This window comes from Rhinatrema bivittatum, chromosome 1, assembly GCF_901001135.1.
Source record: "Rhinatrema bivittatum chromosome 1, aRhiBiv1.1, whole genome shotgun sequence".
NCBI classification, from domain to species: Eukaryota; Metazoa; Chordata; class Amphibia; order Gymnophiona; family Rhinatrematidae; genus Rhinatrema; species Rhinatrema bivittatum.
The window spans coordinates 582,691,097-582,706,487 of NC_042615.1; the positions used below are offsets into that span (position 1 = coordinate 582,691,097).

The window sequence follows — 15,391 nt, forward strand, 5'->3', positions numbered from 1 at the left end:
ATTGCAGTCTATAAATGCACAAGTATATCATGTAAAAAGCAAAGAAAACAAACATCCAATCATTCATGTAAAAAAATATATATATTCTTTTGTGAATCCTTTGTGCAAAAAGCCAGAAATCATCATAACTACAATAAAACAGCATAAATCATCAGAACAGATGCAGAGCAGAGCTAGGACAATTCATATTACAACCAACATAAAAAAAAAAAAAATTCAAATTCTGGTGTTACCTCAGCAAAAAAATCCCTCCACTGCTAAACATTTTGTGAAGTAACAAAAACTCCTGGAAAAAAAGAGAAATCTTGAACCTTGCCATACCTTACAGTGACAGCACTAACTCTCAGGACTGAAATAACAGTAACCATATGAAAAAGCAGCAATGCAAATACTATACCAGGCCTTAGAACACTAATATATCACCTACTGGAGTAACAGAATAAGCTGGACTTCTACAGAGAAATTACACGCTAGCAGAAAAACTGCATTTCAGTCCACACACAGGCAAAACCAAGACCGACCCTTACCTAATATAGAAATAAGACTACAACTTAGAATCAGAAACATGCAGACAAAACTGAAATAGAAAGCCTGAGAAATTAGACTGAACAGTGGAATACTGAAGGAAGAGAAAAATACAAAAATATAAGAAATGCACATTCCCAAAGATGGCATATTCCAATTGCTAAAATCTCAAAATATTTTTTTTTTACCTTTGTTGTCTGAATAGTTGGTTCCCAGTCTCTTTTTTCCCCACTTTTCCCTTGTTGGTTATTTCCTAATTCCTTTATAGGGTCTCTTTTCTTGTTCTGTTTCTTCTCCTACTGTCTTCTTCCCTTCCTCTTTCACACACAGACACAGAGGCTCATGCTTTCTCTCACAGACTCCCTCACACACAAGCTTTCACTCTCATATGCTCTCCCTCAAGCTCTACAACAACAAGCAGCTCTCACTCCCCCCCCCCCCTTCCCCCGGCTCCCACTCTCACACAGACACACATTCAGGCTCCCATTCTTACCCACAGACAGATGCAAACTCAGGGCTCCCATTCTCACCCACAGACAGATGCAAATTCAGGCTCACATTCTCACATACACACACGCCCGGGCTTCTAGTCTAATCCACACACACCGGCAGGCTCCCTTCTCACCCACTCAGACACACATTCAAGCTCCCATTCTCACCCGCAGGGCCTTTGCATTAGGCAGGCCTACTTCTGCCACCACAGGGATGGGATCCTGCGATGGCCTTCCTGCTCCGACCCTCCTCTTTATTTATTTATTTGTTGATTTTATATACAGACATTCGTCGGAACATCATGCCGGTTTACATTGTAACAAATTAACAAGAGAGTGAAATACAATAAACAGGGATGGGTAAGGGGGAGCAGCAATGAAGGAGGCGAGAAGACAGCAGTAGGATGGATAGGGAATGAGAGAAATTTGATAGAAACATTCGGGATGGGATCCCACAACGGTGTTGCAGCTCCGATCCTCTTCTGTGTTGTCATGGGGATGGGATCCTGTGATGGCCTTCCTGTTGCAGCCCTTCTCTTCACCGTCACAGGGATAGGACCCTGCGATGGTCTTGTTGCTTCAGCCCTCTTCTTCGCCATTATGGGGATGGGATCACACGACGGTATTGCTGCTTCAGGCTCCAGCCCTCTTCAGGGTCAGACAGCCCTGGTTGGGTGAGCCTGAGCTCAAAGTGGTGGGCCATGGCACACCCAGGCCAACCTGTGGCTACACCACTGTTCAAGTGGAAGAAAGCATTGCCAAAGAGGTGAAATAAGGTAAAAAACATTTTTCAGGTATATCAGAGAAAGAGGGGCCAGAAGTGATATAGTGAAACTGAAAGGTGGCAAGGAACAATATGTAGAGAGAAACAAAGAAGTGGCAGAAATATTAAACAAATACTTCAGTTCAGTGTTCACTAAAGAAGACCCTTGAGAAGGACCGTTGCTAGTTTACAAAACTGTAGATGGGGATGGGAGAGACGAAACTCCATTTACAGAAGAGAACGTACAGGAGGAGCTAGGCAAACTAAATTTGGACAAGACTATGGGTCCAAATAAGATACATCCCAGGATATTGAAGGAGCTCAGAGATGGTACCACGGGACTGGAGAAGAGCAGTGGTGGTCCCACTTCACAAGAGTGGTAGCAGAGAGTAGGCTGGAAACTACAAGTCGGTTATCCTCATCTCAGTGGTGGGAAAATTATTGGAGACTCTGCAGAAGGAAAGGATAGTAAACTATCTATAATCTGGTAGGTTGCTGGACCCGAGGCAGCTTGGATTCAGCAGGGGAAGGTTCATATCAGACATATCGGATTGATTTATTTGACTGGATGACTAGATAATTAGATCAAGGAAGAGTGCTTGATGTGATCTACTTCAATTTCAGAATAACTTTTGTTATGGTTCCGCATAGGAGGCTTGTGAATAAAATGAGAAGCATAAGAGTGAGTGCCAAGGTGGTGGCATGGTTGCAAACTGGCTGATTGATAGGAGACAGTGTATATAATGGTAAATGGAACCTACTCTGAAGAGAGATCGGTGTTAAGTAGTGTGCCACAGGGACTGGTTTTGAGACCCATTCTGTTCAATATCTTTGTGAGCGATATTACAGAAGGGATAAAAGGTAAAGTTTGTCTATTTGCAGATGATACTAAGATCTGCAACAGAGCTGATACTTGTGAAGGAGAGAATGAAAAGTGATTTCAGAAAACTTGAAGAGTGGTCGAAGATTTGGCAGCTGGGATTCAATGCCAAGAAGTATAAAGTCATACATCTGGGATGCAGTAATCCAAAAGAGCTGTATGTGATTGGGGGGGGGGGGGGGAGAGAGGTGAGACTGATGTGCATGGACCAAGAAAGGGATCTTGGTGTAATAGTGTCTGGTGATTTGAGGATGGTGAAACAATGTGACAAGGCAATAGCTAAAGCCAGAAGAATGCTAGGCTGCATAGAGAGAGGAATAACCAGTAAGAAAAAGGAGGCAATAATGTCCTTATCCACTTTATTTTATATATTTATTGTGTATTTTCATTGGTAGCTCAAGGCAAGTTACATTCAAGTACAGTAAGTATTTTCCCTGTTCCTACAGGGCTCACAGTCTAAGGGAGTAATTTACTAAAGGTTTTCTCCAACTTTGTATCTATGAGGAAAATACTTTGTAAATAGGTCCTTAAGTTTAGTACCTGAGGCAGTGGAGGGTGAAATGACTTGTCCAAGGTCACAAGCAGCAGCAGTGAGATCTGAACCCTGGCTTGGTATCTGAGATTAGCTTTAATCGAATACCAGTTATGTATTCCATCTGTGAAATAAGTGCATTTAACAGAATCCTGGAATATAGTCTTTTAAATTACATGTCCAATTTTAAGGTATGCTCTTGCTCTAGATGGTCATCTGGAGATGGATTTTCTGTCTTTTAGGAAAACGGGTAAAGCCTTGTTCTTTAGTCAAGCTTTTATTGAGATTTAAGAGCACTAGTCTTATTTAGGGTTGGGTTATGCCTACCTATATATTTTGCTAATGTGCAGATATGAGGCCCCACCTGGAGTACTATGTTCAGTTCTGGAGCTCGTATCTCAAGAAGGGCAGAGAAATAATTTGGAGGCAGTCCAGAGAAGGGTGACCAAAATTGTTTGGGATCTATATCGGAAGACTTATGAGGACAGGATGAAGATCTGAATATGTATACCCTGGAAAAGAGGATGTACAGGGGAGATATGATACAGACCTTCAGATACCTGTTGAGTTTGTGGCATTGTGGACCTTGGTCGCTGTGGAGATGACTCCTCCCATGGGGAGGGGCCACGTGGGGAACCACAGCAGATTGCTAAACTCAGATAGCAGAGTAAATGGAAGGCTTTATTGTATTGCTGTAGATAAATGGTATGAAGCAGGAAGGTGAGGCACTGAAGTCCGCGAGGTGCCAATACATTCAACAGTCTCAGATGTAGAACCTCACCCAGATGTTCAAGATAGGTGGGAGCCCACAGTGCGGGTAACACCAAGCCTGGTGGCTGGAGTTGGAGCACCGGATCGTAGAGGTTCTCACAGGAGCGTAGTGTAAGTGTCTTCCTGGTAATGAAGAGGATGGGACCGAATGTCTGAAGTGCAGGATACACAGACGAGAGAAAGAGAGACCCCCGAGGAGCAGTTGTCTAGTTAGTAGAGGCCCCAAAGGGTGGTTGGAAGCGAGAAACCCCCGAGGAGCGGGTATCTAGAGCTTCATAAGGAGTGAGGCCCGGAGTGTAGAGAGGCGTCTAGGCGTGCAGCTTAGAGTGGTCAGAGTAGCTAAACTGAAGTCCTTGCTAACTCAATGGTGATAGAGAAGCGGGGGCTTTAAATACCCAGAGGTATTGACGTCATGCGGTGGGGACGCCCCTGAGATTCCCGCCATGTCGTGTATTTGAGCGTAGATGTGTGCACGCGCGACCTAGGAGGCCCTGGAACTGAGCATGGCGGACTGGAACGCCCATGCTGAGCTGGAGACACTGAGGCTTTCTGCACTCGGCACCGGAGGCAGCCATCTTGCCCAAGGAGGAGGAAAAAATGGAGAACAGAGGTAAGGCAGTCACAGCCGTCTGCGACAGACGGATGCAACAATACCTAAAAGGTTTTAATGATGCATGAACTTCAAACATTTTCCTTCATCACCCAATAAAAAAATGTTACCTGCAATTTTTATGTATTATCATAAGGTTTGGTGATAACTGCGTGGAGCAGCATCTACTACACTTAAGAGAAACAAGGGAGTAACCTGCACAGAGTGGCAGTCACTACCATAAGAAGCTTACTGGGCAGAATGGATGCACTGATGATTGTGTATGTTTTTATGTAAACTGCCTCATACTTTTTTGTAGTACAGTGCGGTATACAAGTTTTTTTTTTAAATAAAAATAAACTATAAGCCCATTTCAAATTTGCTGTTTTTAGGTAAACTGATAGAATAAATAGTGAATAGACAACGCCAAACGTTTTTGGAGGATCATGATATACTAGCTCCCTATCAGTGTGGCTTTCAGAAGGGGCACAGTATAGAAACTTTACTTATCTCCCTTCTGGATGCTTTACATTGTGTTTTGGATGGTGGAGGGAAGTACATTTCTTATGATGTTGCTTGATGTGTCATAAGCTGTCATCATGCTCAATCATTCTACTCTGCTTGCTCATTTAAAGGCAATAGAGATGGGTCTAGCCATTATTAATCAATTTATATTCTTTTTGGCTGGACTCACTTGGCAAATAAGGCTAGGAGCAGAGATATCTAACTGAAGGTTACTTAGATCTAGGGTCTCTTAAGGGCTGTCTCTCTAATCCTATATGGTTTAATCTATTAGCTTCAACTGCTAGGAGAGGTGAGCTGTTAATTTGGGATATCATATTGAATTTATACAGAAGGCATTCAACTTTTTGTTCCACTGTACTCTAATGGCTCTGAAATTACTGGAATCTCAAATTGTCAATAAACAATAAAGGACTGGATGAACTCATACAAGTTATCTTTGAACTTAAGTAAGACAGAAATTCTTTGGGGCAGTCAGCTTTTGGTTCTTGATTCATTTCAAATTTCTATAGGTGATTACCCACTTCAAATCCTTAAAGAGGTGAAAAGCTTGAAGGTGAATTTCGATTTCAGATTATCAATGAAACTCCATATAAGATCTCTAGCTAATATAAAATACAATTTCATCGATTGAAGCCTTACCTGCCTTCATCTGATCTTGGAACACTTATGCAAGCATTAGTTTTATCAGGGATCCACTACAGAAACACAGTTTTCTTAAGTCTTCCTAGCTCATTGACTTATGAGTTACAGTTAATATAGACTGCTGCAGCTGGTTGTAGCTATCAAGATCATCTCTCTCCAAATCTGAAAGATCTCCACTGGCTTCCACTTCCATAGATGGTGAAATTTAAAATACTAATGGTGATTTTTAAAGCCATAAAAAATTAGGGGCCTTGCTGTCTAAGATCAGCTTTAATTGAATACCAGTTGTGTATTCCATCTGTAAAATAAGTGCATTTAACAGAATCCCGGAATTGAATCTTTTCAATTACAGGTCCTATTTTATGGAATGCTGTTCCTCCAGATGGTCATCTAGAGACAGATTTTCTGTCTTTTAGGAAAAAGGGTAAGGCCTTGTTCTTTAGTCAAGCTTTTATTGGGATTTAAGAACACTAGTCTTATTTAGGGTTGGGTTATACCTACCTTTATATTTTGCTAGTGCGCAGATATGGGATGATTTTCCTCTTCTTATTCAGTTGGTTGTTAGCATCAGAAAGTTTCCCTGATGTATTTCTTTTTTTTTATCTTATGTAGGCTATTATGGTTTTGGTTTCTAGTTTGTTGATATGGATGTTTTCTATTTTCTCTCGTATAGTATGTTTGTTATATTAATCATTATGTTAGAGTTGTTTTTAGTTGTTTTGTTGTATTGTAATTTTAAGTTGTACTAATATAATCCAACATGAGCCTATAAAGTGGAGTGGAGTAGGAACCTAGCAATTAGCACAGTAGGCTAAGATCCAGGAAAGCCAGGGTTCAAATTCTACTGCTGCTGCTTGTGATCTTGGACAAGTCACGTTACCCTCCACTACCTCAGGTACAAAACTTAAGGAATTATTTTTTATGGGAGTCTCAGTTTAGTGGACCCTTGGGCCGACCTGCAGGAGACTTGGAAAGATGGTCACTGTCTCTTAGGCCGGGAGGCAGATTTACAGGCTGGACATATAGGTGCTCTTCACCCTAGAAGCTGGTACTCCCCCGGGAGGAGCCCGTAGGAGCCCAACCGCTGGGACTTAGGTGGCTTCACCCTTGGAAGCTGAAGCTCCCCCGGGAGGAGCCCATAGGGGCCCGGCCGCTGGGACTTAGGCAGTAGTGGATCAGGACTGGGAACTGGAACCAGACTAGGACAGTAGGTCAATACTGTAATGAGGCTCGGGTTCTGGAACCAGGCAGGAACTGTAGCAAGACTCGGATACTGGAACCAGGCAGGAACTGTAGCAGGCAAGCAGGAACCAAGCAGTTACTGTAGCAGGCAAGCAGGAACCAAGCAGGTACTGTAACAGGCAGGCAGGAACCAAGCAGGTACTGTAGAGGCAAGCAGGAACGGAGCGAATAACGAGGCAGGTCGCTCCGGGGCACAACGCAACAGGGAACAGGATGTAAAACCGTTGCAAGGCCAAGACTGAATGGCCGCGGCCGGCTTAACAAGGCCACGGCTTCTGACGTCAGGAATTGGGCGGAGTCACCACTGGCGGGAAACGGCCTAGAAAAGCGCCCAAGTGGCACGTGTGCGTGCCTAAGGACAGGGCGTCCATGAAAGGCTTCCCGGCGACGCGGCCCTCTCAGGGACGCCGCCGAACAGGCCCCGAACTAGGCCAACGAAAGCGAAAACAGGTCCAGCAACTCGGAGGTAAGGGTCTGGTCGCGGCGCTCGCAGCCAGGACCGCAACACTATTTACAAAGAATTTTTCCCATAGACGCAAAACTGGAGAAAAGCTTTAGTAAATTACTCCCTTAGACTGTGAGCCCTCTAGGAACAGGGAAAAATCTTACTGTACCTGAATGTAACTCGCCTTGAGCTACCAATGAAAATACACAATAAATACATACAATAAAGTGGAAAAGTGGCTAAAGATTCCTTCAAATACAAAACAAAAACACATCCATTTAGTCAAACTGTTGACTGACTGACTGACATGCCATGCAGCTTGCCTCTAGGCCCCATAGAGTGTCAGCACATGCTGTGAAATTAAAGTTGGGCTGCTCCACAGTGGGCCTTGGGATATCAACTACCACAGAACATCTTCAAACTGGAAAATATGAAACATTTTCAAAAAGAAAATTATTATAAAGATTCTACAACCGTAAAATTCATCGGTATTTTAAAGTAAGTGAATAGTATGCATTGTTGCTGGTTATGTCCCACAGTTCTCATGGGTCAAATCTCTGCATGGTGACGTTGTAGCAGTAAAACCTGTTAATTGTATACTAAATGCTTATGGAAGGGGTTTAGATTTATATTTTAGATTTAATTACTTGTGTGGCAATCTACTATAAACTAGGTTCCTGCCCCCATGAGTTTATCATGTGTTAGAGCCTTACAATGTGGATTGAGCTGCATCTGGATCTGAGTGATGTGTTTAGAACCTGTCAAAAAGGGGTTTTCAACTCTGTAGAGACTGCAAGCCACTGCAGCCAAGGTGAAGGAATATAAAAATGTCAAATGTGTGCTCTGCTATGAAAGACAAATGTTCTGCAAGAACCAGAATCCAGCACTCACAGTGTTAACAGCACTTCAGAGCCATCAGACGAGGAAGCAAAAGAGATGCTGGGAGACCATTTAAGGTAAAAGAAAAGGTGCAATTTCACTGGTTCTGTCTGTGAGTGGGGGGGGGGGGGGGGGGGGGAGAAATGTCCAGGATTTGGAGCCATGAACCAGGAAGAGAGGAATGCATCTGGCAGCCCTTCAATCAGTTCTTCTCCTGAAGAGCTAATTATCAAGAGGGAAAGACAGAAGTCTGCACTCTGAGAAAACAAAGAGACAGATAGTTTTCTTGTTTCATAGTCAAGTTACATGTAAAATCCCAGCAAGTGACAGAGGAGCCAAGAACTGAGAGACTTCCTTTCCAGAAATATCCAAACCCAGGAGCACATGGATGGACACCCTCCTAAGAGACTGAGTAAATTAATCTAAATTTTACACAGACAGTATCTTATCAGAAGAGGGAGAAGGTTTATTTCCTTGCCTTTTGTCACAAATTCAGTATCTCATCTTAATTGCTTCAGCCTTTCAGCTGAAGTTAAGCATAAACCCTTGCCGTAGCTACACAAGATAGGGCAATGAAAGAGAAACTGATGGACCATGGTCTTTCTGTAAGAGACTGAAACCAGGCCAGCTTTCTATTTAGTACTAAGTAAACCATTTGGGGAAGCTGTCCAGAAGAGAGAGACCTTTCACATACTGCAGTGCTTATCTATTTGGTTTGTCATCTAGCCACTATCAAGAGGGACTTCTTCATTTTCTTGATTATTTTTTTCCACACAATTTTGTGTTTGGTACAGGATTCATCCTTTACAAACTGGTGACATTGGGGCGGATCTGTTCCCCCCTCCCTTTTTTGTGTACTAATGGGTAAAGACCACTTCATTTTTCCCCCGCACCTTTCTCTATTAGCGTTCTCTATTTTTTTTTAACTATCCATATGAGTATGTTGTTTACCCAGGCTAACAGGCCATACCGAATGTTACATTTGCATTGCTTGATATAAAATAAGAAAACTGCAAATTTATATTATACTTCACAATTGTACTTTTCCCATTTAATTTTCTGATTGGATTTACTGTCTATATAAACAATACTAATAAAAGGGTTAATTGCGGTTTTATTCTGGTGTGATGATTTTATCTGGTCTGTGGTTCCACAAGTGAGAGGCTGTTTGGGAAAGGCACAGAATCGAGGTATTTGTTATGGTTTTGAGGTGTTGGAGTGGATTCTTGGGTACTGTGGAGTTGGTAACACCCATGGAGAGGAGCCCCATGAGGAACCGCAGTACTAGGTTTGACTCGAGACATGCAAACACAGAGATTTATCTTTTATTATACAGCTGGATGATACCTCCAGAGGTGGCAGTAGTGAGGTGATCCAGTAGTAGCAGTCCAGGGACCCTCGGCAGAGGAGACCCATCTCATAATGATAGATGTTAGCAGCACACGGTAGTATAGGGAGTTCTGGTTGCAGATTCCCAGTGCGGAGCTGTAGATGAGACAGACTGATAAAGTTAGATTACTCACTAAGTTGGTAGCTGTATAGATGTAGATCCCAGCAGGCAGAAATAGTTGGATTACAGGCACCCAGGCAGGGAGAGCAGGCCCTCGAGGAGCGAGTACCTGGTATCCCAGTTTGGCACCTGAAAGAAAGCAAAGGGCCCCCGAGGAGCGGGTACCCAGGTTAGATGAGATACCCTGAAGGGCAGAGAGAGCTTCCAGCTGCAGCACGGAAGCGGCAGAGTAGCTTAGACCAGAGGCGTATCCAATCCTTGCTAACTCGAATTGTTAGCAAACAAAGGGCAGGCTAAATACCCGGATGGTGTGACGTCACTCGAGGGGACACCCCCGAGGTTCCCGCCATGACGTGGATAAAGAAGTGGGTGGCGTGCACGCGCATACCCTAGGAGGCCCTCAGGAGAAACATGGCGGATAGCCTTGCCATAGCCGTTCCGGGGATGCCGGAGAGCGCGGCAAGCAGACGCGGCAGTAGCCATCTTCCCAAGGCTAGTGGGGAGAGCAGAAAGAAAGGTGAGGCACAGAGGTCGAAGCTGTCTGAGACCAACGGACATAACAGTATTGGTGTATCCAGAACTCTGTCTCATCCCCCACTCAGGCTACAAACCCAAAGATAAATCATATTAGTAAATATAATTTCTCATGTGGTACTCCCCATACCAAGCATAGGGGAATTTCATAGTCTGGACCAAGAGGAGATGGGGGCCACACTTGCATTTTCCAAATGCAAGTTCAAGATGAATTATAATTCAGGTCTTGTAGTTATTTCTTGGCCCAAGAGGACTTGCAATCTAAGTTGTACCTGAGGCAATAGAGAGTGAGAAATGACTTGCCATGGTCACACGAAAGAAGAAGATTTGATTCCTGGCTTCCCCTGTTCTCAGCCTGGTGCTCTAACTGCTAGGATATGCCTCCACTCATTTGCTCTTCAGGACAAATTAAAATAAACATGAATGGAAAGCATCATTACAAATAAATCAAAACAGCTGTATCTTTGAAACAAGAGTACCTTTCTTACACAGATGTGTTTTATCATCAGACCAGACCTACTCACCAATAAGCCACAAGAAATTGTATTCTGTTGATATCTGTTTTCCTTGGGATTTTCTGAAAATGGCTTTTTCACTTCCCAAGAAGTTCAAGGATGTTCCCGAATAAAGTTCCCCATCTTCAACACAAACACAGAAAAAAATAAATAAATTATGGCGTAGATATTACACTTTGTGCGCGCACATCTATGTGCGTGCGCTTCCCGGCGTGCACACATGGACACGCCGGCGCACGCATGGTGAAAAATCTGTGGGTAGCATACACATGCGCGCCGGAATTTATAATCCACACGCGTGTGTATGGGCGGCACTTGCAAGGGGGAGGGACTTCTGCAATTTCCGAGCGGTGACGCATTCCGGCCTTCCCCAGTTCCCTCCCATTCTGCTACAATTGAGGAGTGGATTGGGAGGGAACTTCCCTACCCCCCTACCTAACCTCTTTTCCCCTTCCCCTCTCCTCCTCACCCCCTAAACCTTACCTTTTTCTTTTTTTTAATCTGTTTCACAACTTATTCAGGCTCCCGAGCTGAAGTAAGTTGCGCACACCGGCAACTGGGTCTTCAGGACAGCGAACAATGGTGCTTTCCTGGCCCCCCCCCCCCTGCCGCACCCATCCCCGCCCCTCCCCGCTCCCCCGGCCCATCCCTTCGAAGAGTCCCGGCACTTATTCGGGTACCGGCGTTTGTGTGTGTGGCCGGGCCTCTTTGAAAATTCGCCCGGCGTGCACAAGGCTCGGCCACGCGTGTAAATGCTGGGATTTACACACACACACGGGTGGTTGAAAATCTACCCTTAAATATGCAAAATGTGCTAAAGTTAAATAAGAGGGAAATATATTATTCAGAATTAAAAAAAAAAGAGTAGAAATTTCAAAATAATTATGTTACCAACAACATTTCAAATTTCTTTCTTTCCCTCACCCTCACTTTCTTTTCAAAGCATGTATAAATAAATGAAAAATACACAAGTAAATACATCTGTAACCCTCCGCTCAGGTCTTCACTTACCAAGGGGGCTCCGGGTGGAAGTCTGCTCCCAAGCCAGGGGGGGAGATTAAATTCTAGGTCAGGGGTGGGCAAATGATGGCCCCTGGGTCAAAACCAACCCATAGGACCATTTTATCAGCCCATTTATCAATTTTTAAAATAATAAACGGTAACAGATTTACTGGCCCACCAGTGCTAAAGCTCTGTGTGTTTTGCTGCCAATGTGATCAGCAAAGGCCTCTGCCCATCATAAGAAACAGACAGTCAGCAGGAACACATCTGGTGCTACAGAGTCCTTTCCCTTCCCTCTCTGCTTCCTGCTTCCTAGCTGACTGCTGCTAACTGCAGTTCAGTACTAGAAGCCGGTGAGTGCCTCACCCCACTGCCAGCACCTCCAAGGGCTCTCTCTCTACTGAATCAGTGGATCTGTGCTTTCTATTTGGCTATGCAGACAGCAGCAACAGCCTCACTGAAACATTATCCCCAAGTTTATTATGTGTTACCGTCTCTCATAAGAAGATAGAATTTAACAACAAAAAAAATCCCCACAATTTCCAGAAAATGAAATAATTTTTTAAAAAAGTAAAAATCTCAAGGAGTTGAATTTTTTTTTAATGACATCTTTATTAATTTTACATCATTTACAATAAATGACAAAAAAAAAAAATAAGAATATCTAGCCATACAATTAAAGGAACTACAAAGAAGGATAAAACAAAAACCGCATCAGATAAAAAAAAAAAAAAATGATCCCAGTCCACATCTAGGGGAGCATTATTCATAACAATCACACAAGGAATCAATAATATAAGAACAAGAGGATAAACATTTGCTTACCTACTTATTCACCACAACTACCTTCAGTTAGCTGGTTCTATGCACCTGCCTCGTCCCTCGGAAAAGTTTCCAGATGTAAGTGAATATAAATGTTTTCTTTTAGAAACAGACTAAACATTTGCAGGGAAATTTAAGAAAGAAAGTTGCTCCAAGGACCACAACTCTCTGTCTCTACAAAAGAAATTGTTTTTTTTTATGACTAAGTAGCGAAGGAAACATCTGACCACAAAATTCAAAGTCCTTATTAAGAAGATACTTATGAAGTTCTAGTTTTTATCAGATTCTAAACAGAAAGACATATTAAAAGAATTTAAATAAATAAATAATAAATAAATAGCATCTATGGAGGACTCAAGAAAAACTGATAAATTGGAAACATCAGAAGAGATTTGATCCAAAGCACCCTCTGCAACATTAATACTTCTTGCATTCTTAGGAATATAATATATCTTAGATAACATTGGTACCTTATCTTTAGAAAAACCCACAATTTTGCATACTTATTTCTTGAGCATCTCAATGGGAGACAACAACCTTGTCATAGGGAAATTAATAAAATGAAGATTTTTCCATTGATGAGAATTTTCAGTGTTCTCTAGCCGACTATGCAAAGTCAAGCCAAGCTTAATTTGAAATGCTCTTACCGCTTGATCCAATGCTACCTGAGATTTCAATGATACTATATCAGTTGCTATTACCCCCAGTCGAAACTCATGATTTTGAAATTGCTTAATCGTTTCTTGAGAGAATTTAGTCCACAGAATAGTGGATTGTACCAAAGCCTTTTCCATTCTAGACACGTATCTTATACTGGCAGAGGGACTGGGAACCCCACCAGAATGTCACCACTGGGACCAACATGCAGAGACTCTTCTCGCCTACTATTTATTTATTTATTTATTTACTTTTATATACCGGTGTTCAATTTTACATATCACATCGGTTTACATTTAAACAAAATTTGCAGGAACTTATGCGTTACATTTGTCAAATACATTAAACATTTAAATATGGGGATTGTTAACAAGGGATATAAAAGAACATGGGGAATGGCTAACACTACGTGATGCATGAAGGGGAGTGCCCCTTCAGCGCACGACGCCTGGTGTTATGGCGCCGTTTAACGTCCGTCACAGTCCTCAGTGACATCAGAGGGGGCGGGTCTCCTACTACCTGCGTGCAACTGAAAAAACCCCACAAAAGACCCCCCCAGGTGCCCCCTACAGCCCAGCACTTGGAGGTCTTGGCTCCGCAGCTATGCCACTGCAAATCATCCTTACCCAAAAAGCTTACCTGTGGTATACCTCAGGGATCAGTGATTTTCCCAATCCTCTTCAACATTTACATTTGCCTGATTTGTGATCTCATCCAGTTTTTTTTGTTTTTGTTTTTTTTAACATTGAATGCTTCCTCTTTGTAGATGACATTCAACTCTGCATCAAGATAGGACCAGACCAACATTCTTCCAACATTAATCTTAACCTCTGTCTGACAGCTTTAGCCCAATGGCTCTACAACCACAAAATCAAACTCAACTCTCTAAATCAGAACTCCTCTGGTTAAGCAGGCAAGAGCACCTCTTACTATCACTGCCCTCCCTATCAGGAACTACCCTGCAACCTAAGGAGTTGGCACAAACTTTGAGAGTTCAACTTGATCACAATCTTACAATGGAAATTAGGGATGTGAATCGTTTTTTGACGATTTAAAACAATCGTCAGATATATTTTAAATCGTCAAAAATCGTTAGAGCCGCGATACAATAGCAATTCCCCTGATTTATCGTCAAAAAATCATAAATCGGGGGGAGGGGGACCCGTATGACATAGTGAGGGCAAAAGTAGTGCCGGCGCCATTTTGAATATTGGCAATACGGCCCGCGTGCAGGAGGTTGCTCCCGGACCCCCGCTGGACTTTTGGCAAGTCTTGTGGGGGTCAGAAGGCCCCCCCAAGCTGGCCAAAAGTCCCTGGGGGTCCAGCGGGGGTCCGGGAGCGATCTCCTGCACTCATGACGTCAGGTCACAGGAACCAAAATGGCGCCGGCGCTACCTTAGCCCTGTCATATAATAAGGGCAAAGGGCCACCGGTGCCAGGATTTATTTTAAAGGGTCGGGGTGGGTTTTAGGGTTGTTTTGGTGTGCCAGTTTTCCCGCCCTCCCCCGATAAAACGATTTTTTAACCAAAAAAACTAAGACAATCATATTTCCCCCCCCCCCCTCAGCCAAAATCGATCGTTAAGATGATCGGTCACACGATTCATATCCCTAATATATATATATATATATATATATATATATATATATATATATATATATATATATGCTGAAGAGAGGGCAGCAGTGGCGCTTACCACAGGGGATTAGATATAACTCCCTGCTATTATGCTTGTCCTGGTGGAAAGACTAAAGAGGTTAGGACTTTTCAGCTTGGAGAAGAGACGGCTGAGGGGGGATATGATAGAGTTGTTTAAAATCATGAGAGGTCTAGAATGGATAGATGTGAATCGGTTATTTACTCTTTCAGATAAGAACATAAGAACATAAGAAAATGCCATACTGGGTCAGACCAAGGGTCCATCAAGCCCAGCATCCAAGGGTCCATCAAGCCCAGCATCCTGTTTCCAACAGTGGCCAATAGAAAGACTAGGGGGCACTCCATGAAGTTAGCATGTGGCACATTTAAAACTAATCGGAGAAAGTTCTTTTTCACTCAATGCACAAT

The 15,391-nt window shown here is 43.0% G+C and overlaps 1 protein-coding gene across 1 annotated transcript in view; it reads right to left on the reverse strand.

The window, feature by feature from the left end:
- LOC115099407 (semaphorin-4D-like) overlaps positions 1-15,391 on the reverse strand; it is a 167,024-nt gene that overhangs the window by 126,549 nt on the left and 25,084 nt on the right. The window contains exon 4 of the mRNA XM_029617038.1: positions 10,853-11,009. Within this exon, the coding sequence (XP_029472898.1) occupies positions 10,853-11,009 (157 nt within the window). The remainder of the gene's footprint in view (positions 1-10,852; positions 11,010-15,391) is intronic.